Here is a 26,046-nt window from a genome sequence, read left to right on the forward strand (position 1 = left end):
TCATTTTCTGGTCTTCTAAACGAGCTTTACAAAAACAATTTATCAAAATTGACTGCGGAGTGATGAAGAAATAAACCATTTCACATAGAATAAAAATTTTTTTTTGAATGAAGCATAATGTTGATGAAGCTGACCTTGCAATGCCTTACAATTTGAATGTGGTAGAAAATATTAAATGCTACAGCTTCCATGTTTATTCAAGGGAGAAAAAAAAAAGGATTGGATGTATTCATACAAATTCAAGAAATTCACATTGCAAAGTTAATGAATTTAATCAAGGCCAGCCATGCATGATTTGGATGCCAAAAAGCCTGTCCAAAGTATAAAAAAAAAAAAAAATCAGATTCAGATTCAGAAGCTTCTAAGTTATTCTAAATGCAATGCTGCTTTTCATTTACACCCAAGAGAGTATATAAAAACCCTGAGCTGAGTTTAAAAAGGCAAAGTAATGCCCTTAAGATAAATAGAAGTTTAAAATCTGTGACTTTGCGGCCAGACACATAAATCCCCATGTAGCACAATCCCTGCAGAAATATCCTTCATTTACACCAGCAGGTATTACAGAGAAAAATATAGTGACCTATGCTCAGCATTTTCATAAAAGAACAAAGCGACACACAGTTACTAATGCATTCGCCTCTGTTGATGTCAAAATGTGTTTTTCCGTTTGATCAATAGCGATAGCAACTGGTTTATCTATTTAAAACTAGATCTTACCACACTGTCATGATTTATCGCTTAGATTTTATAGATAACGAGAAATTCAACAGCTGGCATACGCCGCAGACAGATGTCAGAGCACAGAGACGACTTGCTTTGTTCCCTTCTCTGCTCAAAGGTACATTAATAGAAAAAAAGTAGTATTCTGAATGGAATTTGAACCAGTTCTTGTTGCAAAGATACATTTAATCCATATTATATATATATGGGCCACTATGCGTAAGCCGTCTGCCATATTGGAATCACTCGAGAGCAAGTTGGCTGTGCATCTGCAACCGTAGTTATATGCATGTATGAATATCTAAATCTGCAATAGACTTCAGCATGTGATTTTGATAAACTAAAACAATACAACAAGATGAAAGTGTTAGCTAACATGACATTATAATGTTACCATATTTTAAAATCCTGCAATATTGAGTTAATACATATAAAAACAGAAAACCAACAAATTCTCACTGCATAATGTTGTAGAATCTTGGAAAACTCATTGGTTTTTGGAGTGACAACAGCATCTGAAACATATACCATTCCAAGATGGCGGACGCATCAACGTGTCTGGAGTGGTCGAATGTGGCATCTACATATCTAACCCACGTACTTCTGTAATCAATGCCAACCTTTATGTCTGTTTACACAACTGCAACAATTGCACAGCATGAAACAGCTGTAATAATCCTCAATTTACTGACTGTTATGCAATGGACAACAAACATTTTTTTCATTTCAGTCCTCACGTTCACAAACAGAGTTACTGCAAAGTTGTTTTCGGCATTCTTAAGACAGATGGATTTTTTTAAAATCAGAAGATAACAAGGAATAGAAATATCAGAGAGTTTATTGGACTGCACTAGGCGGCACGTTTGCGTTCGTCTCATTACAGGCTCATGAATCACAGTGAAGCTGATTAACTTGTTTGTGGAGGTAATATAAACATCACGTATCCTTAATAGTTTCATGCCTAAAGGAATCTCCACCAAACAAGGGCGTAGATCTGGTGTGATCACTATGTCATGAAACGTGCATGCGTTATTTTTAATTGCACTAAAATATCCACATTTTTGGTGTGGTCTGTTTAATAGTTCTGTGGGGAGGCAACCATCATAAAACCTACTCTGTTGCTACCATAGAAAGAATGTCCAATAGTAAACAATATATAAATCCCTCTATTTTGAGCATTTTTACGTCTTCATCATACCACAAGGGTCTAATTTTATCTTTTTACTTCAAAATAAACACTATAACTTTAACTCCACAAATCTAAAAACATCGATGTGTCCACAAATCCCTCATTAACAAATAGACTCAAAAAAAAACATTGATTTTCAACATAATACTATGTCATATATCACTATTTTCCAGAGACACAATATTAGATCAATTAACTATTTCAACTGACTACATTTCACAAATGTTGATATTCAGATGAAAGGACAAAATTTAAAATACAATGAACAATGAAATGACATTTTGTGCCATCTATATGGTTAGGAGAAAAAAATAAGGAGGGGATCATCTGACCACAACCCTATATGTTGATGTGTATGTTCTTTGTTAATATCTTCTTGTTCTGTCATTTATGGAAGGTTTTTTCTAAAAAAAAAATTATGCCGTTTCGTCTATGCCAAAAAAGTGTTGACTGCTTTGTACATACATTTGTCTACTGTTATTGCTGTTGATTTGTGTCCTCCTTCCTGGCATCTGACCCGTTTATGTTGTGTGCTTGTGTCCTCCCTGTCATGTGTTTAGCTCAATTTTATGTTTTATAAGTTACTGCTCTCAGTGGATGTTCTGCAGTGCATTTTACAGATATCCAGGTTTTTTAAAAAAATAGAATGTTTAGATTTTTTCAATGTTTTGTCTTTTTTTTTTTTAGATACATTTATCTGCTGAGACACAAAACCCAAACTATATATAGATGCTGGTTAGTCTTTGACCCTGCTGCTGTATATCCACTAAAGAGACTTAGGCAAATTGACAGGGACCGACTAACTGAAGGAGAGCATCTTGAAAGTGAAGGGTGACCGAGGTTGTTATTCTGACTGAATTTTTTATTTTTTTTATTTATTTTTTTTTTTTTTTGAGAACTATCAATTTAACATAATAACTACAGATCACATTCAAACGCCGTATTTCGGTGTATCCTAAGCAAAAACAGTATTTATGCTTGCGTCCTCCACGGAAATCGCTTTTTCTCAATGGTAACGCGTGGCACTTCCAGTAAAGAAGTTTCATTGGTGAGTGGGCGGGGCTTAATTTGCGTCAGCGGTGACGTTATTTTTGTATCTCCCGTGATTGGCTTGTTTTTTCAACAAGGTCTGCGTAAAACCCCGCATCTACAATCATATGGATGGACTTTAAATAGCAATACCGATCTATAGGTTTATCCTAATGATTTATGTTGCTAAAATGTGTAACAGCGCGTATGTATAATCGCTCGGCCCTGCCTTAAAGCATCTTCATCTACTGAAGGGAAAAAAAGATGCCGCTGTACGTTAAAACTTTTCAGTGTTAACGAGAGAAAGGGAGAGAATTGACGCGATGGGTGAGGACGATAAAACAAAGTGAAGAACTGTTCATACGGTCCTACATCATCAAGGAGGATCAGCATGATTACATAGATACCGTCTTTTATTTGTTCAAGGAAAAGAAACAAAAGTTTTGGGCGAAGTATGGCGCGAGAGACTGGAGAGTCTGGAGACACGAAAAGTACCAAAGTGAAAAAGCATAAAAGAAGGAAAAGCAAAAAGGAGAACAAAACAAGGATTGTACACGCCAACATTTTGTATGACCATACCAAAGGAGGGGATAACCCTAATAGACACTATGCAAACAATAAGATCAAAACCACAAAATACACTCTGCTTTCTTTCCTACCGAAGAACCTCTTCGAGCAATTCCACCGGTTTGCCAACGTGTATTTTGTTTTCATAGCCTTACTGAATTTTGTGCCTGTGGTCAATGCTTTTCAACCAGAGTTGGCTCTTGCCCCTGTGGTTTTTATTTTGTCCGTTACCGCTATCAAGGATTTATGGGAGGATTACAGACGACACCGCTCAGATAAAGAAATAAATCATATGGATTGTCTCGTTTACAGCAGGTAAGCACGTGCTCAAACTGACCCAGTACAAACTGCCATAAAGCTGTGTGTATTTGTTTTAGTTTTCCCAGTCGACAATGATTTTGCCTTGCTTCTAAGGACCTGTGGGCCTGCCTACCTGTTGACCGAGGAGTCTCAGGATGTGGATCATATCTGTATTTTGGACGCGTACCTGTTGGGCTTTCTCACACTTGAAAGTTTTAACCCTGGGTCAATGTAATCCTATGTTATCTTTTCCCATGTTTCACAATGTCCATACTTTTTCCTGGGTTGTTAGCCTACTGAGGTGCTGAGATTTCACACGCGACATTCGGAAACGGTGTGTTAGCGTTTTTACTTGAATATCGGTTAGTATCTTCTTCTAGTATTGCAACTTCTGTTTCCTGCTGACTTCAATGGGGCATTGAATCAGTTTATGATTGGTTGTCAGTTGCTAAACAACCCCCATTTACATTCAGCATTTCATTATATTTGGTACATTTGGTTCAACTCTGGAACAGGGTTAAAAAAAGCAATGTTCATCCCCTTGACAAGTGCAAGTGTAAAACTGAAACTTTTCACATAGGGTACTGAAACATGACTTTAACCCAGGGTTAAATGCAGTGCGAAAAGACCTCGAGTCACAAATGCTGTCTAGGTTGGCAACTAGGTTTTTGAGACTCATGTTGGGAAGCTTGGGTGGCGGTGTTAGTGTGCTGCCTTTATTTTATATTTCTGGTGCATTTTTTTTTTTTTAAATGTGTCCTGTGTATGAAGCATCTCTTATTGTGAGAAAATGAGTGCTGTCAGATTGATGGATAGTACAAATGTGCATTTCAGGCCTCAGTGTCACTCATTTATATTGACACTAAATTCCAATGATTTTACTATTTGAACTATTCAGCTCTGTTTGTCTCTAAAAAAATTGTCATGTACATCTAGTACAGGGTTGTTGTTATTATTAGCAATAAGGGTATTATGAAATTGTAGCTGATCACCTTAGACAATGTCTTTATACTCTGAATGTTGTTGAGTGTGAGTGCAGGGTTATTGTAATGATAGACTAGAACTTAAAGGTTTTTTTTTGTAATAAAATGTATATTAAAAAACGTATTCAGCTAGTTGCCAATGCAGCTTTTTCATTTAGTTTAAACTTGATGTACAAAAATAACAAACTGAAATAAAAAATGTGTGTGTGTGTGTGTGTATATATATATAATATATATAATTAATAAATAAATAAATAAATATAAAGTGACAAGCACACAACAAAATTTAAATCCCTCTTCAAACTTTAAAAACTGGAGTGAATGGAGTTCAGCTCTTTTATCATTGTTGATGTAATGTGGCAAACGCATTACCCCTAGTTGTGAAAGTGTGTCAGATAACCAAGTTAGTCACTTTTTTTTTTTTTTTTTTCTTGAGTACTGTTTCGTCCTTGGTTTAAAACACAGTGTGCTTAACTTGCTGGAACAAACTATTCACCTCCATCCACTTGAGCTACAGGTCCTTTAGCAGATAAGTCAAGAAATTTCACTTTGTACAGAAATGAAGGACGCTGTATTGCTGGTGATGAAAATTCTGCCTTGTTTGGAGATCTTCCTGTACTTCTGAGGGCTTCCACTTGTTTATTTTTTGGAGTCAGAGAGTCAGCCTGGAGACTGTATTTCTTGATGAAAAGCGGCTCTGTCAGCCATGTTAAGGCCATGTATATCAACTCTGTCAAAAGCCACAGTGTTTCTCAGACTACACAATCTGAGCTTGTAGTACCAATGTTGCTCTCAAGGCTGGGCTTGATTGAATTTTCTCAAGCAAATGACTCTATTTTGAAAACCTTTCCCATTGCTAACAAAGCAACACTGAATTACAACAGATCAAATCTGCTGTATGATGTCATCCCAGTATGATGAACCTGATTTGACCTTTAATATGATTGCAAAGTTTGTCACAGAATCTCACACTTGAATTGCTAGCCACTGTTAGGACTGTAAAGGACGCATTTCCATTTAGTGCTAATGAGTAAAATGTTCTGAAGAATCCAAGTGTGATTTGTTCGATGGGACCGCACATTTTTCTTAGCTTTTCTCAGCTTTTCTCTCTAGCAATTCCATTGGGTTTGACAGGATGTTTTTGTATCTGACCAATGTTTTCCACGTGTGCATGGCACGCTGGCACTACACCATAACTACAGACATCTGTTGAAAGTGTCATGTTGCCTGATGTTACTGAACTAACAAAGTGATTTAATAGCTTTTTTATAGGAGAGGCTTTATATACTTTGTGCATAAAAACATTTTGTTGTTGAACGCTGCAGCACTGTGCAATTAGTCAACATTTTTTCATTTTGTATTGTGTTATTGCACAATGATGTAAAAGTGGATACAGGAATGTGGATATTGTAGAATTTCTTCTGTCTTTCATCATCCATTGCATCTTTGCCTCATCCATGGATTAAATGTTTGACGGCACACAAACTTCAAAACAATTGAGAAATTATAGAATCATTTATTCCAAGTCATGTGCATATTATTATGTTTTATATAAAAGATTTCTTCCAAATTTCATGTAAAAACAACATAATTCAGAGCATTTATTGCAGAAAATGACAACTGGTCAAAATAAAAAAGCCCTGCCATGTTTTCAGACTCGAATAATGCAAAGAATTTTTTTAACAACACAATACTAATGTTTTAACTTCAGAAGAGTTCAGTAGTCAATATTTGGTGGAATATTGACTATTTTGGTGGAATATTGGAATACTGATTTCAAAGCTTTCATGAGTCTTGGCATACCAGTCCATCACATTGCTCTTGGCACAAAAAAACCAAGAAGCTCTGCTTTATTTGATGGCTCTTGGCCTTGTGTCCTTCTTCTTGATCACATTCCAGAGGTTTTCAATGACCGGTCTGGAGTTTGGGCTGGCCATGACAGGGTATTGGTCTGGTGGTCCTCCATCCACATCTTTATTGGCCTGGCTGTGTTGTAGGGCTGGGTAAAAAATATTGATTTCTCATTTTTACGAACCGATATTGATTCTTAAATCCCAAGAATCGATTAGTCTAGTCTGTTTTCAGTTGATGAATGAACAGAACATGTAGTGCACCTTTCATCTAATACATCGCAATAATCTTTGTGCTTTGTTACTTTTGATATGAAGCAAAGTCTCAGATTTCAAATTATGTCCATCTTATGAGATTCAAAAAATAAATAACGTTTTGGCGCTGTTTAATGTGACGTGACAGATCGCTTTTGCGCCTCAGTTAAAGAGAAGTGGCAGCACGGAGCACATGTGAACATCCTCTCCTCCGCTTTAATACCAGTTACAGCGCGAAATAAACACGACTAAACATCTGAAGGTATGTTAAAATATACAGTACAACTTACCGAAATCCGTATCATGTCTCGTGTAATAGCTCAGTCAGTGTTTCAACCTTGGAAATACGTCAAAAAAAACAGGTTGTAAACAAAGTCTCGTTACATCACATTTACCACAGAAAAAAAAATTCAGTGACCATAAACTCGTTAGTCAGCTAGAAAAGTGTACTCTAGAAAGCAACATTCTGATAAATATAGCTATGCACCTTTACATATTCATTATAATTTTTAATGTTCTTCAATATTTAATGCATGATTGAATAGACAGTTATGACAGCTATGATTTAAATGTTTATATTAAAAAAAAAAAAAAACTAATTGGAGTAGAATTATGATTACCTAATTCTAAACTTTATTTATAATAAAAAACATAATTGTGTAATTTAAGTGTTTGTATATAGATAAGTTAATTTAACCTTCAATATTATTATAGTAGTACCAACTGACTCCAATGTGCAGCATTAGTTGAGAGATTTTTTTTTTTTTTTCCTCTAGAAAATTTGGCATGTACTGTAACTGAAATACTACATCCAAAATAATCGAATCGAAATCGTAATCGAATCGAATCGCAAGCATGTAAATAGAAATCAAATCGAATCATGAAAATTGTCTCAATACCCAGCACTGTGTTGCATTGGGCAATGTCCTGCGGGGGGAAAAACAATCCTTCGAGTTGGGGAACATTGTCAAAGTTTTCTTCCAGGATAACCTTGTCCGTGGCTTGAGTCATATGTATAGTCAGCTTTAGTCAAGTATTGGCAGATGCTCAATAATTAGTGTCTCTGATTGGATCAGAGATTGGATCATTTTACTGGGACATCCCTATTATAAAATGTTTCTTGAAAGTGTTTGTTGATTAGGAAGGCTGAGTGTGACTGAATTTGTTCCCTGGTAGCTCTTTTATATATATATATATATATATATATATATATATATATATATATATATGTCTGTGTCTCTCATTCAACCTTAAAAATGTCAAGGCCCTCAGAGATGAGTATAAACCTTGAGCTTAAACATATATATATATATATATATATATATATATATATGTTTAAGCTCAAGGTTTATACTCATCTCTGAGGGCCTTGACATTTTTAAGGTTGAATGAGAGACACAGAAGGCTGTTTAATTTATTGGAGTGAATGAATCCCTGTACACTCTTACAAATAAAGGTTCTTTATTTGGCATTGATGGTTCCATGAAGAACCTTTAACATCCATGGAACCTTTCCACTGTACAAAAGGTTCTTAAAAATTTAGAATTTTTAATTGTTTTTAACACTAAGGCTACCTTCACACTGTCAGTTTTTGTGATTGACAACCTCATTTACTTACATGTCCTGTTTAAACAGCAACTAAGTGTAGGGTCTCGAATGCTCTCTGTATGAATCTGCAACTGGAGTCAAGCCCGTGTTTTCTTACCAGTAACCATACCAACTGTGACCAAAGTAATATCCATGATGGTGATTTTAAGGACTTAAATATTAAGGACTTAAATACAGGACTGACAACCGTATTCTGTTGCTGTGTGAACGGGGCCTAAGAAAAAATAGTTCTAAAAATGGAACCGAAAATAGTTCTTCTATGGCATCTCTTCAAAACCCCCCTTTTGGAACACTTATTTTTGCAAGATTGTAGGTTAGCGTAAAGCCATCTGTATATGGTAGGATGTGTATTGAATGCTAGTCCAATCAATATTCTTAACATTGTGTGTGTGTGGGGGAAGACCACCTTTGGCCTTAGACATATTTATGAAGTGCAGAGGATGCAGGCACTGTCTGTGGCTTCTTGTTATGAGTTGCTGTTCTGTTTTGACATGTTTATGTTCATATTTTCACCATCTTAAACATAAATTGAAGGTTTGTCTGCCAAGCCATAACATTTCTTTTTTTGCTGATCGGTTGTGCGCATGAAGGTAAATGCATTTTTTTTTTTTTTTTTTTTTTTACGGAGGGTCATCCTGTTCAAACGGAGAACTATTTTGGGGGGACACCTACACAAATCGAGTTCCTGTTTAGCTTCAGGGTAAACACAACTTGGATACATATCAATGATTTGTTAAAGTTGCAGGGTCTCTCTGATGTCAGCACTCAAGGCAGATGCTCTTGTTGGATGACAGGAGAAAAGGGCTATGTAATATAAAAATGATTTTTTTTTTTTTTTTTTATGTAGTAGCAAAGTCTGTTTGTGAGCATTGCAATGGGAACATCTCGAGTCACTGTGGTTTTCTTTTCTTTTTATTCAGGAAAATTACTAAAAACCTTTATAACCTACCTCTCCGACAGTTTGACATGGCCTGTTGTTGTGTTTTTGAGAGCGGTATCAGGTGTAACTCGTAAAATAATGCGAGTAATTTTTCAAGAGAGACAGAGCGATCAGGAAAACAATAGAAATGTCTAGAAAGTGTGTGCGTCCCCTCCTTTCCTGTGTTTGGTGAGCAGCGGGATCAAAAGACTTTCTTTCTATTGTGTTCATTGCTGCTCTTTTCAAATGCTTACAACAAAAATATCACACCGTTTTTATGACAATCTGTTTACAATGTGACATGATGTCCTGGGGGATTTTGATATCAAAACTTGTTTTCTTCAATTGGAGTTGAGAGAGGACATAAGGCAGGAATTCAAGGAATTTTGAGCTTTTGCAGGGTGAGATAGTTAACGCTTTTTCAAATGGTTCAGGTTCACCTTGGATACAGTTCTGGTACAGTTCCAAAATGGATATGTATCATGGTAGTCCTCAACAGAGGCCTTGACTGTAGTCTGAAGGTTTTTATTTCACGGTTTTTAGTCATGATAATCCATTAAAGTTATATAAAGCAGTCTTTATTAAGTGATTATTTGTTTGATTATTAATTTATTATTTGTCTTCATTTTAAATAATAAAAAAAAAAAATTTTTGGTACATATTTTTGTCATTTTTGACCAAATACATGTTCAAATAAATGTTGTTCTTTTAACTTTGTTCATCAAAATTGTATCAGTTTCTACAAAAATATTAAGCAGCATAACTGTTTTCAACATTGATAATAATAATAAATGTTTCTTGAGCAGCAAATTAGCATATTCTAATGATTTCTGAAAGATCTTGTGACAGAGACTGGAGTAATGATGCTGAAAATTTGGCTTTGCCATCACAGAAATAAATTAGGCCTACATTTTAAGATATATTCAAATTTGAAAATTTATTTTAAATTGTAATAATATTACTGTTTTTAACTGTATTTGTTGATCAAATAAATTCAGCTTTGGTGAGCATAACAGTTTAGGATATTATCTACATAGATTCATGACATTCTAAAACATCCAGGTTATAAAATGTTCAAACAAACTCTTTATTTAAAAATCACTCGACTAAAAAGAATCAAGATGCTTCAGTGTTCATCCAAACACCATTTCCATTTTCAGTTGTAAAAAAAGTATATTTGCCAGAGTTAATTACAGATTGTGTTTGGATGAACACAGAAACATCTTGTTTCTTTTTATGTAGACTAGTCCAGTGATTTTTAAATATGTTTAGGATATTGAATTGCATTTGTATGAAAATTAATTACATTAATTCTAAACTGTGTTGTAGCTGTTAATTTAACTTAGTATATTTTATTAATTCAGAAGCTCAAGTTGACCCTGGCAAGATAGATTGCTAAAAAAGGAGTATTTCTGTCTGAGCAATATTTTGGAAAAAATATTAGACCATTCACAGCATTTGATGGCAATCATAAACGTTAACTGGGTGTGTATGGCTCTGTTTGGCAAACAGGTATGCTATGTATGGTGGGCATCCATACGGGTTTTGCACAAAAGATTAACATGACGGCACATGCTAGTCGATGTCTTGAATCAACTCCACAGCAACTGCATAAATTTATCCACTAACTCTTCTGGAAAGCAGCTCATTTGCATTTAAAGGGACACACAAAAACAGCATATTTTTGCTCGCATCCAAATGGGGGCAAATTTGACAAACTATAATAAATGATCTGTGGGGTATTTTGAGCTGAAACTTCACAAACATTCTGGGGACATCAGAGACTTAGATTACATCTTGTTAAAAAGGTGCATAATAGGTCCCCTTTTAGTTTTGCGTGTTATCATTGACCTAAATAATTTTTTGTTAAAAGAAGAAAACTGAATATAAACTGTGTAAAATGAACACATGGTGTCAAATAATCAGCGTTTATTGCAGCAACATTTTGGCAACCACAATGTCCTTTTTTTTTTCTTTCTTTCTTTCTTTCTTTCTTTCTTTCTTTCTTTCTTTCTTTCTTTCTTTCTTTCTTTCTTTCTTTCTTTCTTTCTTTCTTTCTTTCTTTCTTTCTTTCTTTCTTTCTTTCTTTCTTTCTTTCTTTCTTTCTTTCTTTCTTTCTTTCTTTCTTTCTTTCTTTCTTTCTTTCTTTCTTTCTTTCTTTCTTTCTTTCTTTCTTTCTTTCTTTCTTTCTTTCTTTCTTTCTTTCTTTCTTTCTTTCTTTCTTTCTTTCTTTCTTTCTTTCTTTCTTTCTTTCTTTCTTTCTTTCTTTCTTTCTTTCTTTCTTTCTTTCTTTCTTTCTTTCTTTCTTTCTTTCTTTCTTTCTTTCTTTCTTTCTTTCTTTCTTTCTTTCTTTCTTTCTTTCTTTCTTTCTTTCTTTCTTTCTTTCTTTTTGCTCCCATGACACTTCTGTCTCACTCAGTTTTTCCATGCACACTAGTTTCTGTCAGTGGTTAGAAGGCTTTCTTTGGGTGGTCTGTTCAGTTATTTTCTTTCTTTGATGCTGTATCTTGAGCTTTGGCAGTGATGCCTTATTGGCTTGTATGTGGGTCAATTTGGATTTGTAGGACTTGAGTAGAGGAAGATCCAATCTGTTTTTCAGAGACCAACCTTTGTTTCTGTTGACTAGATACACCCATAAGCCTTTATTCTGCTGAGCTGCTTGTTTTCTCTCGGAAGTCTTGTTGGTGGACCGTTTCCACATTGTGTCGCTGGAGGAAATGACCTTAAGAAAGTTCAGTTCCAGTGGCCTTTTCTCTGTAGGACTGTGCTTGAATATCCACACGTCCCCTTTCCCAACTGCATTTCTTTATTCCTAAATTAATTGGTTTATGATATTTTATATATATTATTCCATCATGTGCTGCTTTTCAAATAATGCAATGTTTATTGCTCATAACAGCTGTTGGAACTATTGGATATTTGCAAAAATTAACACAGAGAATGGCTGTAGGGTGGGGAAAAAAAAAAAAAAAAAAAAAAAAAAATTGAAGGGTTCTAGAGTATGACCTCGACCTCCAGAGGTGAAATAAAAATAATCACTGATTCCTCATGGGGGTTTGTTGTGACACATGACTGCTCTTTATCAAGCCTGACTCTTAAATTTAGATCACTTGGTGATTATCTTTGAGTGAGAGTATGCCAAGAAAATTGCATAAGGAAACGCCCTGTCTGCATAAACATTATGTCTCCATCTGGTGAATGCTTACATTGTAACAGGGCTAAATCTCAATCAAAGTTTATGGACTATACTATTAGTATTGCTGTATTACATGATAATGGTATTAAATGGAATTATAGACATTTATTGAAAGTGTTTATTGAGCTTAGCATTATTGATTGAGTTGCTTATCAATGTATTGATTTGACTTACACTGACAATAGACCGAGACAAAGGGGAAAAAGGTCTGTTAATATAAACCAGTTTACCGTGTGACTGTTGATGATTTGCTGTTCATAATGGTTACATGACTATATTTACATTTATAGTGTTTATATTTTAATATGTTGATGATGATTGGAAATGTGCATTTTCCCCCTTACCTGTTTGTGAGCCATTGGGGACATAGACAAGATATATATATATAATATATATATATATATATATATATATATATATATATATATATATATATATATATATATATATATAATTAGAGAGAGAGAAGATAGATAGACGGAGAGAAGATAGATAGACGGAGAGAAGATAGATAGACGGATAGAAAGATTTTTATATATATATATATATATATATATATATATATATATATATAATATAATTTTTTTTTTTTTTTTGGCAGCTGTTACAGAAACATTTTTACAAAAAAATAAAATTAGCAAAGTATAACAGCTGATTGGACAGTCATGTATATTTTTCTGGGTTGAACCGACATAGGCTGACAACATCTCATCTGACCGCAGTTCACTGTTGTTCAACTGAAGCTCCCTCGTCGTCACCTGTTCCTTTTCTGCGCTCGTTTGACTTGCGCCTGGCGCTGAGGCGAAGTCGGACCGTGCGTCTGAAAGTGTCCCGTTTGTTGTGGTCATAAAGAGATGTTCATTTATTTAAAGCATGTTCTTTATTGTAGCTTTGTAATAGGGTATTATTTTGCAAAAGCAGGCTAAATTTCATTTTTCATGACTTTTTTTAATCCTCTCTCTGAGAGACCATTCAGTTATGTCCAAAATGTGAACTTGGACCCATGTCTTTGATTCAAACTCAAAAGCACAGATGTTGATGTGATACAGACTCACCCTCCTTCTGAAAGTGCAACATTGTAAAGCTCATCTTTAGGGTTAAATGTGCTGTAACTGCCAGGACATGAATCAAAGCGTTTCACAGAATCAGAGTCGCTATTGAAGGCCATGTTCTCCAGAACGCTAAACTTGAAATGCTAATTTAAAGTCGGCATGAAATAAATTGTTATAGAAAATGCTTGCTAGAGTTCCTATTGTGAACAGTTCATTTATGTGTGTTTTTGTTTTTTGTAAGCTTGTAATGTTTAATAAAAATGTTGGGACAACCTTTTACAGCAATGGCAAACCACAGCAATCCTACTATCCAATCAATTCCCAATGGACAAAATCATGTTCTGCCCTTCATTTTTTTCTAGTTTGAGAAGCAGTTTCACAGGTGGAGATGCATTTACATTGATAATATGACAAGAAGTCAGCAAAATGTTTAATTAAGTAATATTAAAGAATTTAAAATTGGAGTTTGGTCACTTTTAGTCCATACCGGTATAGTTTTTTTTCTAAGGAAGACTTTTAAATTAAGTATTATTTCCTCTGACTATACTCAGTTTTCTCTTTCTTACTCTCTCTCTCACTCGTTCATCCATGTATCACTCTCCCAGCTATGGAAGTTCACAAGCCTCTTGCCTAAATTTGTATGCTTTTACAGTGACCAGAATTATTTATAAAAGAAGCCAGGTTTTGAATTGCTTTATCAGTGTAACATCCTCATGACCACCCCAGTCTGCCTCTGCTTCCTCTCAATTACATGTTTATCTACTTACAGCTGGACACTGTCTGACACTACAGGCCTTCAAAGTCATGTGCCTGTAATCAGTAATACACTTGGTTACAATTTACACTCCTGGGCAAAAAGATGGGCCAAGCCAAAAAAGGCAAAATATTTAGATGTCTTTTAACGGTCTTAACCATTTTAATCACAAATCACTGGTCACGAAATTAGCAAGAATTGTACAAATACTGTAGATAAAGTAACGGCACGGAATAGCCTTCCCCAACTTGCAGACAGCTTTTTACTGGAAGAAGAGTCTGTGTTATTTCTACCAGTGTTATGTTAATGGCTTCAAACAGTTCATGAGTAGTCGAAAAAAGTCTCTGTTCGTTTGTTTAATGTGAGACCAAATATTCGCTATAGGGTTCAAATCTGGACTCTGACCAGGCCAAAACATGAATCTGATGGACTAGTTCTCAAGCCACTTCATGGTTGTCTTTGCAGTTTGAGCAGGAGCCTTGTCTTGTTGAAAAATAACATCCGATCATCCCTCTTTAGATAACAACTTTTCATTTTTGGGAAGCAAGCCATTCTGCAATATTCTCCTGTACTCCAAAGCATTAAATGACTTCACAGTGAAGTAGCTCAACAATACCAGCATCTAAAAAGGCTGCCCACACAATGACACCTCTTCCTCCATGCTTCACTGTGAGATGCATTTATTATTTATTTCTCACCAGATTTTTAAAGACACCGCTCTAGAGCATCACCACGCAACTCGTGTTTCATTGTGATTCATCACTCCACACATAACTTCTCATATTCTGCCAAAAGCTTCATTTGTCTTTGCTAATTTTGCTAATTTCCTGACCAATACAACAATTAAATCCTCAGTGTTTAGCCAATTTGCTCTTGGCCCGTTTTTTTGTTTGCCCAGGAGTGTGTGCCTCCAAACTGCATTGCAAAAATAACAGGTGAAAATGTAAGGGGTTTTTAATGTGGTAATTTATGTGACAAATGGTAATATCTATCAAAGACTGGAAGATGCCTTCTGGTGGCCATCTTTTTACCTTTCCTCCTTTGCCAACAGGTGACTCCCCTTCCGTCCCTCTTAAGCCATGGAGAATTAGTTCTTCCTCTACTTTGCACACAACTATTGAAGCTGATTTTGTGTAAGAGGTCACACTAGTTTTCTGTGTGGCAGTAAAAGGGCACTCTTATGCGTGGAAGGGCGGGAAAAGAAACAGAAGGAAGGTTTGTTTAGCAGCAGCTCTCAGAGAGCCAGAGTCCCTGCAGCCATGTTTGCCAAAGCCCTGTAATATTATTTTTGTCCTCATGAAATAGGCGTCATGTTGTCCATCATGTTAGGCCTGCACCATGAACACTACTCTCCCAGTTTTGAACACGGCACAAATGTGGTTTGTTTATTGTTCAGTCCCGTGTGGAGTTTGCTTGTTCTTGTTGGTTTTCATTTTCAGTGCTTACGGATGTGTTCACTGTTAATGCAGGAAACAGCAGAAGCATCAGAGGCACATGTCAAAATAAGTTTTTGGTAAATAAAGCAAATTGTGAAAATTTGTCTTCAGAGTTTCTAGACTGTTATTTTTAAGAGCACAGTTCTTTCAAACTGTACAGTATACTTGTTAGGTAAGATTTACATCGTACTAATAATAATATTTTACATGCAACATTAGAGTCTCTGACCCCAAACATTGAAATGGTAATGTTAATCTCAACTTTAAATTTGAATATTCAATATTGAAAGGCATGTATTTCTATGGGAAGCAGTGGTAGCATCTTAGCTTGGCTACATCAATATGGATAAATTACATTTACCGTTATGTTTTCTTGTACCCTTTGTAGAAGTGAGAAACTGTATGTGGAGAAATACTGGAAGGAGGTACGGGTCGGAGACTTCATTCGTCTGCGCTGCAATGAGATTCTGCCGGCGGACGTTCTGCTACTCAGCAGCAGTGACCCGGACCGCCTGTGTCACATCGAGACGGCCACACTGGACGGTGAAACCAACCTGAAACAGAGGCAGGTGGTGCGCAGCTTTATCGACCTGGTGAGTGTTCAGGACTGTGGAGTGTTTGCTGTGAAAGTTGAAATAAAGAACTGAACAGAAGCATCCTGGTGTCAAGAACAGTTAATGTGGTGATGTGTGTATTCAGCTGGTCTGTGTTTGCCCAGATAAATAGTCAATTCACACCAAAGTCAAATATTCATTTCCCTTGGCGCTGGTCACTCTGTATGTGTTACGTCTTAAGATGTCAATAAGAGAGATCTGAAAACAATTTGGCAACAGAAACCATATATCAAAATATAGCTCACCCCCAAAAAATGGCCTTAACTTGGCAAAAATGCTCATGCATAAAACAAAAGGGACAAAAATTACTTTAAAAGTAGTCAATAAAGCTTGTGCCCTATATATTCCAAGTCTTCTAAAATCTTAAGATTTATCTGAGAAACAGACGAGGGTGAATTAAGGATGACTCGATCCCACTTTTTTTTTTTTTTTTTTTTAAATGTCCAATCACTCACACACACATATTATATTATATTATTATATTATATTATATTATATTATTATATTATATTATATTATATTATATTATATTATATTATATTATATTATATTATATTATATATAAAAAGAAAAAAAAAGTCAATGGCTCTTTCCATCCAAATTTGCAGATTTAAGTTGTTCTGAAATTGACATATTGCATAAAACATTTGTGAATAAAGAAGTGTTTCCATCCCATGTGTTCAAGAGAACAAAATCATCACTTCCTGGAAAATTGGCGCAAAATATCTGTAATAAAAATGGAAGTTGCTGCAATTGGGGAAACCACTGTGGCTCTTTTTTTTTCCTACATCAATGACTTCAAGTGCCTCAGAGCAAGCAGATGAAAATGCAATAAACGCTGTCATGTTATCTTGCATTCATATGCCTGGTGTTTGGGAATTCAGTCATGTGAGACAGTTCTGGGAGGTCATTATACCAAATCATTCTGATGACAGACTTTACCTCAGACATTTCAGAATGATCAAACGAACATATGAGATGCAATGAAATTGGTCCGCTGTTTAGTTCAGTTATCCAATCACATACACCACTGAGGCAAAGTCACATGCGCATTGAGGAATTTATTTGGTAAATGTGTGTTCATCTTAGTTTATGTGCGTCGTCTTATCATATAAAAATGTATCTGCCTCAATTAAGTACATACGGGACCATTTTTACAATTTATGCATTAGATTTGTTTTTCAATACGATATCCCAAAATGCACATATAAATAGGTGGATGGAAACATAGCTAATGTAAGTGTAGACCTTTTACTGCTACATGTGGTAAAATTTTCATTTTAAAAGCTGCAATTGCAAATTACTGTTTGTGTTAGAATAGTGTCAGCCTTCTTAAAATCTTATAAATAATAGAATTTGTGATGGTACTACATAAATATATGCAGATTTTTAATAGGACAACAGACATGACAGATATTACAGAACAAATGAATAGGAAATATGAATGATCTTTTATTGCACAAATCTATCATAGTGTGAAAGGCTCCAATACTGAGTGGCACGAAAGTGATTATGCATATCCTGAATGTGTGGTGATGTGCGTAAAGCATACTTGGATTTATTGGCAAGCCTCTATCCGCAATGAAAAGTTCATAACAGTTAGAGAACAAATATAATATTTTTTATAAATATAAAATTGTGTGTGTGTGCAACGCTTAGAGTATTACATCTGTCCAACAGTTTACTGAGCCTTCAGAGTTCCAAAATGCAGTTACTGTGAATGAATTGTAGTATTCAGTCCCTTCATCCAATAGCGAGTACCGCACTATTCAAAATCACCAATAACCTCCAGCAAAATACAGTTATTTTAAACAAAAGCCTAGAACATTATGTTCATATGCACAATAATGGGAACATTGGAACATCTTGGAGGGATTTTTACCATGCTGACTCTTGTAACTGAATGTAGCATGCTGTTTGAAGATGCTAAAAGGAGAATTACATTTGGCGGCAGCTGCGGAGAAAAGCATTTCCTTGAACTTAAAATTAATTTACTGTCTGTTCCTCAAATAAAGTAATTTAATGGCTTTAGAAGACTTGGAATATAATGCACTAAACCTTCTATGGCACTTTCTTTTTTTTAAGCTTAACAACCATGGGTAACACACAGTATCTGATTTTTATCAGTCTGACAGATACCTGATCCCCAAAAAATAAAGATATACCGATACTGAGCATTGGCTACACCTGAGTACTGAGTTTACTGACTATCAGATCAGCGCATCCATAGGGTTGAACAGATGATGACAACTATCCACTGATCATTTATAAAACAATTTAACTCTTATTATTCTGGTTATTTAGTGTTCAGATCTCAAATTGCTAATTTTTTTGCTTTTCTCCCATTTGCAGGACTGTGAGTTTGACCCATTAAAGTACAACAGCATTATTGAATGTGAGAAGCCCAACAATGACCTCAATAGATTTCGTGGATACATGTAAGTAAAATGCATTATTGCATTTTTAAGGGCATTTACATTGTTTCTTAAATTTATTGCCCAACCTAATCATTTGAAGAAAATTGCATTAATGATTTACCCCAGCAGTATTAATGTCATGGAAATGTCATGTCAGTGTGCATGGTCTTTGTTACATATGTGTATTGTGGATTATTTTAGCCTTAACAATATATGTATAATACCCCATCTGGAAATTTGACCTTCATTATATTCAATGATTTTCTTTTCCATAAGCCAGTGGTCTCATACTCAGCTCCTGGAGGGCCAATGTCCTGCAGAGTGTAGTCACCCAGCTCCAAAACACCTGCCTGGAAGTTTCTAGTAATCCTGAAGACCTTGATTAGCTGGTTCAGGTGTGTTTAATTAGGATTGGCACTAAACTCTGCAGGACAGTGTCCCTCCAGGAACTGAGTTTGAGACTGCCATAAGCCATTTAGACAAAGCAGATCTTTCCTTTGTTTTGTTTTGCCAGCAGTGATTAAAATTCCATTAGCTCCTGAGATTCAAATAACCGGATGAATGGTTATTTTGTGACCCACATAGATCCAGTTTAATATATTTGTAATGGAGACACGGTGTGTATTTCTCTTACTTCAGCATTATTCTTATGACTTTTCAACCCTGTTATTCTACCCAATTATTCTACCTCTCACCCGCAGCATTCTCTGTTGGAGAACCGTAGGAATGGGTCACAAAGTCTTTTATTCGTTAGCTTTAGGGTTGGTAGATGAAAGGAGGCGATAAATAATGCTGCCATGCTGCTGTTGAAGTATGTGAAATGGTCTGTTTAGATGAATGCAAAAATTATATTCTAAGGGTCATTCTACAAAGCGGGTGCTATTGTGACCCTTATTTATATTATCATTTGTATTTATTGACAGTAACAACAGTGGATGCCAAATTGTTACAAAATGTTATAGATGCTTGTTATTATTGAGGCTTATAGTTGTTTTCCCTGGGTTATGCGTTTGCATTGTTAGTGTCATATTTTTTCCCTTTTTGTATGTAGCAGTGATTCTCAACCTTTTTTCCCAGTGGGCCGCACTTTGGTCCAAGTGCAAGTCTCACAGGCAGCATATCATTTACATATGACGTCACCAATGAAAACCAATCAGATTTAATGTTATGGTATTAGCAGATAATATTATTATTATTTTACCTAGATGTTGCACACACAGAAGAGGCGGTGTTTTCTGGTGGCACATGCAGTATTTCATTTCTGTCACACTCTGCAAAATCAACAAATACTATAAGTAATTTGTTTTTGTTTCACAGTGTGTTGAAATGGCTGGAAGCGTGACTTCTTCATATCAAAGTGAAACTCTCTTGTTCAATAAACTCGCATTACACAATCCCCTGATATACAGTATGTCACAGAAAATGATAACAATGTATTCCACTTAATAAAAACGAACTTACTGACATTAGCATTACAGTAATCCTATAATAATGCTCAATGAACATACACAAAATGTAAGCACTTTAAGTAACTATTTAACTCTAGATGTAAATTCTCTTCAACAGCATTGTAACCATCACCAAACAATGACAGAATGCTATATAGGCCACAAACGCCTTAATAAGCAAGTGTTACTCAACAAGTGTTATTTTTAGTGATTTTAAAATACAAATACATCAAACAAACACATAAAATTCAGATGTCTTTTGACATTGTAGGTTTTACATATGCCAACTACTTTACTACAGAGCAAACAAAGGCTGCCCATCTCGCTCATTGACCGCAAACTGATTCTTCCTGATGCTACGACTCTTCTTGTTTGCAATGTGTTCCTTCATTAGTATGTTCCTCATTTCGTTTTTCTCTTCTAATAACACATTTGTCCATTTTGATCCCTAAATTTACAAAACTAATGGCTACTATTGGAATTATGCCAAAGCGCATGCTTGTAAGTGTTCGTAGATCTGCGCATATCTGAAAATAATATATGATCACCAAAATTATTTTATATGACAAAAAAACATTATAGTTCAAACTTATATTTATTTAATCCATTTTAATTTAATTTAAAAGCAAAAATACATTGTAAAACTGGAATTTATTTTTCAAATGTGGTCAGCATATCGTGGGCCGCATTTGCATTCGTGGCGGACCACAGGTTGAGAACCACTGTTAGGCTATGTAGTATTCCATAAATCAAAAAATTACTAAACTGAAGGATAAAATCATTGGTTTCAAGAAGTGCATTCTTCAAGGATAAGTTAGTCTTTTTTGTTGTTTTATCAATTTATCTTCTGTTGTGTTGTGTTGAGTAAGGTTAAAATTTCAAACCTATTTCTGTGATATTGGTCAATTATCATGTCATAGTAAATAATTGAAAGTAAATATTTATAGAAATATCATCATTCAATTCTGAGAAGCCCCTTATAGTTTCATGACCTTGAAAGCTTGTAATGTCAAAATAAATTGTAAAACTTTAAAGCCTTTTACTGTCAACCCTGTTACCTTTCTGACAGTATAAACTGGCTTAACAAGATTTGATTAAAGGTGCCCTAGAATCAAAAATTGAATTTACCTTGGCATAGTTGAATAACAAGAGTTCTGTACATGGAAAAGACATACATTGAGTTTCAAACTCCATTGCTTCCTCCTTATGTAAATCTCATTTGTTTAAAAGACCTCTGAAAAACAGGCAAATCTCAACATAACACCGACTGTTACGTAACAGTCGGGATCATTAATATGTACGCCCCCAATATTTGCATATGCCAGCCCATGTTCAAGGCATTACACAAGGGCAGGCAGTAACGTCTAGAGCAACACAGCTGAATCATCAGACGTTGTTTAAGTAAGCAAGCAAGGACAATAGCGAAAAATGGCAGATGGATCGATAATAACTGACATGATCCATGATTACATGATATTTTTAGTGATATTTGTAAATTGTCTGATCCGAAGCATGCATGCAGCATACATGACGAACATCTTGTAAAGATCCATTTGAGGGTTATATTAGCTGTGTTAACTTTGTTTATTTACTGTATTAAAGTCGAGAGCTCGGGGGGCAGGAAGCACACGATTTAAAGGGGCCGCAGTCTGAGTCGGTGCATAGTTAATGATGCACCAAAATAGGCAGTTAAAAAAAATAATAAAAAAAAAAATCTATGGGGTATTTTGAGCTGAAACTTCAGACACATTCAGGGGACACCTTAGACTTATATTACATCTTGTGAAAGAGCGTTCTAGGGCACCTTTAAATCTTTAAAATCCTACAAAATTGTTCTTTACATCACTTTATCAAACTGGGAAATGCACCTGTTTAATACAATTATCCATGCATTCCTTGTATTTTCACTTTTTAAAAAGACTTGTTAATCTGGTGTTTAGATTTTCAAAGTGTGGATTAAGATTATTCACTGTTTAAACTTGCAGTCTTAAGTCTTAAATGATGGCTAAAGCATACAGGTCACAGGCTTGGGATTAGCATGCATAATATATTTGAGCAGACTGCTGTAGCAGTAGTAAAACAAGAACTGCAGCCCAGTCCGGGCTGTGCAGGTTGAAGTATATCTCCTGTGTTTAGAAGAGAACCTGCAGCACATGGTATGTTAATGACAGCAGGGCCAGTGAGTCAGCTGACAGGAACCAGAAGGATTATGACATTTATTTCCCTGGATGATGGAGAACAGATGCTTCTGGTGTGCGGCCAGCTTTTTTTGTCCAGTTACCACAAAGTGGCTTACCGGAGCAAAAGGGGGAACATAATGCACGATGGGCGCCAAGGACTGTGCCTTGTTGGAGCGACAGCTTATTGCATTAAGAGACCGTATCATCCCAGCTGGTGAATATGTGCAGTGCAAACTAAAGAGATAATACCTGGAGGGCAAAGGCATGTCTGCAACCAGGTTCTTTTGAGCCAGTCACCTTAATGATAAATACTATGCAACTAATGTGCCCTTCAAGTGGAGTCAAAAATGTTGTATTTATGCGTTCCGAGCACATGAATGACCAAGCGAATTTAAATTTGTAAGTGGAAAACTCGTCATTTTAGCTGCTACATGAGTTGTGGTGTTGGAAGGAGCATGTTGATTTGAAACGTGTCTTGAATACGTGACATCAGTGTTGCCAGATTGGAAATGTCCAAGTATCGTACTAGTAGCTCAAAATTATCGTATTTGGAAGAAAATTATCATACACAAATTTTTAGTATAGGTAAAGTTAATAACTAATGATTTTTACAACGGAAAGAATCAATACTGAACTAACTTAAGCTGGACAATCACACTATTTTAGCTGCTGTACAGCCAAAATGATGTTCCCTCTATCTCTGTAAAGCTATACTTTGTCTTTGACACAATCTGCATTGTAAAAAGAGCTGTATAAATAAAGATGACATGACGAGTCAAACGTACAGAATACAGCTATTTATCTATAGACCAACAACTTTTTGACATGACCTGCAAATTACCACAATACATACATAAATAATTTTTAGGCGTACCTTAGTGGGAAACAACTGACCTAAGCACCGCGGCAGAAACGTTAACTTGGCCTGAGTCTCAATGTGCATACTTTGCATCCTAAATGGTATGTGACAGTCATTTTCAATACTATTTCGGGCAGATAGGGTGGACAGTATGCACATTGGGATGCAGGGTTGAGCTCGTGAGAGAGATCCATTCTCCACGATGATTGGCCGAGAAGATGTAACATGAGATGAGATGGAAGACGTGCCTAACAAAGTTCACGTTAGGATCCACACAGCTAGATCAATGAGCCGATTATAACGACCATCATTTTAAGTGTCACAAAATACTGAAATTATTGTAAATTATGGGATTTTTTTCATTATTGATCGTACATCGTACAGAGGTCAAAATTATCGTACAAATTCGATAATTGACCTTTCGCCGGGAGTTTGATTGACAAGCGATCTAACCAATCAGAATGCCGCATCCGCCATTTTGTCCGACAAAGCAGCCAGTAGTTAAAAGATTAACCTCGGTGGAGTTAATCTTGAAAAATGGTGTGTATTGACGTCTTTCTGCGTTTGAAACAACATTCATTCTCATGTTCATGGACTAATAGGAAGAGATGATCGTTTTTTACGAGCGGTTGAGCTGAGGATCTACAGCAATCTGTCACGACCATGGTCACGACACATTAAAGAGCAACAAAACGGTTTTTATTGTTTGAATTTCTTTAATAACTACACGGTTTGAAAGCTGGGACTTGTATTTGTGGGACGCGATGTATTTTTCACTGCGTGTGGAGTGACAGCGTCACGGCTTGTCGGACAAAGCAACAGTAACTAAGGGGGGCGGGGCTCGGCGAAAGGCTAATTATCGTATGTCTGGCAACACTGGGTGACATCGAAATAACGTATACTTGACTCAGAGGTACAAGTTTCCCGGGTGTTCCTTAAAGGCACACTGTACACACTGGGACGAATATCGCACACGATTATCGCCGACGTTTTAACGCCTCGTGACTAAACAAAGGGCGCCAATGTGAGTGTGCACACCGACACGAAAAACACCAGGCGTAAAAGCGTCATTTAAAAAAAAAACGCCTCGGGTTCGTTTTTTTGGTTTGACGCGCAGCATTAAACTGGCCGACCAATGAGAGTGGTGCTTTTGTTCACGTGCCTGGAGATGCTGAAGACACAGTAAAACACGACTTGGTGGCGCTCACAAAACGGTCTTGCCAAGCACACATTGATACCAAGACGAAGAGAAAATAAGTAGACGAGGAAGACCCCTACAACCTATCCCTGCGTCTCAAACAGCTCCCCAGCTTCCTAGGTCGTGTATCAGTAACGTATACCGTGTAAATGAATGTTGAGACGCACGCTATGGATGCTCTGCCATTTCTTGGCCACACCAATAGATGTGTATTATTTCTGTATTTTTACTGTTTGTTTGTTTTCTTTTACATTCAAGAAATATAGTTGAGAATGTCTATTTCATAAATATGTTTATTTGCACTAGCGTTTCTGACTTCCATCTCTCATGTCATATATATGCCATTTAATATCTGCATTTTTATCTTCTTTATCTTTATTAATATCATAAATATGTTTATTTGCACTACCGTTTCTGACTACCATCTCTCATATGTCACACATACGCCATTTAATATTTGCATTTTTTTTTTTAATCTTTAACGTTATTAATATCATAAATATGTTTATTTGCACTAATGTTAAGCACAAGCGCCACATACTGTCCGGTAGTGAATTTGCACGTTCACTCTGCGCATCGCCAGTGAAAATCGTTTGGGTATGAACACAAAAAATGTCTCAAAACGCTGGCGATAAACGCGTGCGATATTTGTCCCAGTGTTTACAGGCCTTAAAGGGATAGTTCACCCAAAAATGAAAATTTGATGTTTATCTGCTTACCCCCAGCGCATCCAAGATGTAGGTGACTTTGTTTCTTCAGTAGAACACAAATGATGATTTTTAACTCCAACCGTTGCAGTCTGTCAGTCAAATAATGCTAGTGGATGGGAACTTCTACTATAAGAGTAAATAAAACCTGCATAGACAAGTCCAAATTAAACCCTGCGGATTGTGGCGACACATTGATGTCCTAAGACGCGAAACGATCGGTTTGTGCGATAAACCGAACAGTATTTATATAATTTTCTAACTCTAATACACCACTATGTCCAACCGCATTCAGCATTTGCTTAGTGAGATCTGATCGCACTCTGACAATGACAGTGATGTCTCGCGCATATACTTCAATGAGAGCGAGACATCACTGTCGTTGTTGATCAGACCTTACTAACGAGTGCTGAACGCGGTTGGCTCTTCGCATTAATCAGTACCCAAGAAGTAGCCCTCAGTTTCAAAAAGGTTGGTGACCCCTGATCTAAGCGCATGGTCTGAAGCGCATGGCACAGGTGCACTTAAGGCGTGTCCGAATCCACTTTTGCTAGTTTAACAATGGAAAAAATGGTTGGTGTGCCAGGCGTATGGTCCAAAAGGGTTGTACCTAGTCTCTTTAATGATGGGTGTGTTTTGGGCGTAAAGTGCAACAAACCAATCAGAGTGTCATCCCACTTTTCTTTTAAAAGCCAGGTGCGCTTGCACCATGGCATATTGGCATTTACATAGCGGAATATAAACACCCTCAACCTGACAAGTCAA

At 36.1% G+C, this 26,046-nt stretch overlaps 1 protein-coding gene across 1 annotated transcript in view; it reads left to right on the plus strand.

Annotated features, from left to right (window-relative positions):
* The first annotated feature begins 3,160 nt into the window (after window positions 1-3,160).
* atp10a (ATPase phospholipid transporting 10A) overlaps window positions 3,161-26,046 on the plus strand; it is a 61,515-nt gene continuing 38,629 nt past the window's right edge. Inside the window, exons 1-3 of the mRNA XM_067374687.1 lie at window positions 3,161-3,820; window positions 16,247-16,451; window positions 18,825-18,910. Coding sequence (XP_067230788.1) covers window positions 3,393-3,820; window positions 16,247-16,451; window positions 18,825-18,910 — 719 coding nt within the window. The 5' untranslated portion in view covers window positions 3,161-3,392. The remainder of the gene's footprint in view (window positions 3,821-16,246; window positions 16,452-18,824; window positions 18,911-26,046) is intronic.

This window comes from Chanodichthys erythropterus, chromosome 21 (assembly GCF_024489055.1).
Source record: "Chanodichthys erythropterus isolate Z2021 chromosome 21, ASM2448905v1, whole genome shotgun sequence".
Taxonomy (NCBI): Eukaryota; Metazoa; Chordata; class Actinopteri; order Cypriniformes; family Xenocyprididae; genus Chanodichthys; species Chanodichthys erythropterus.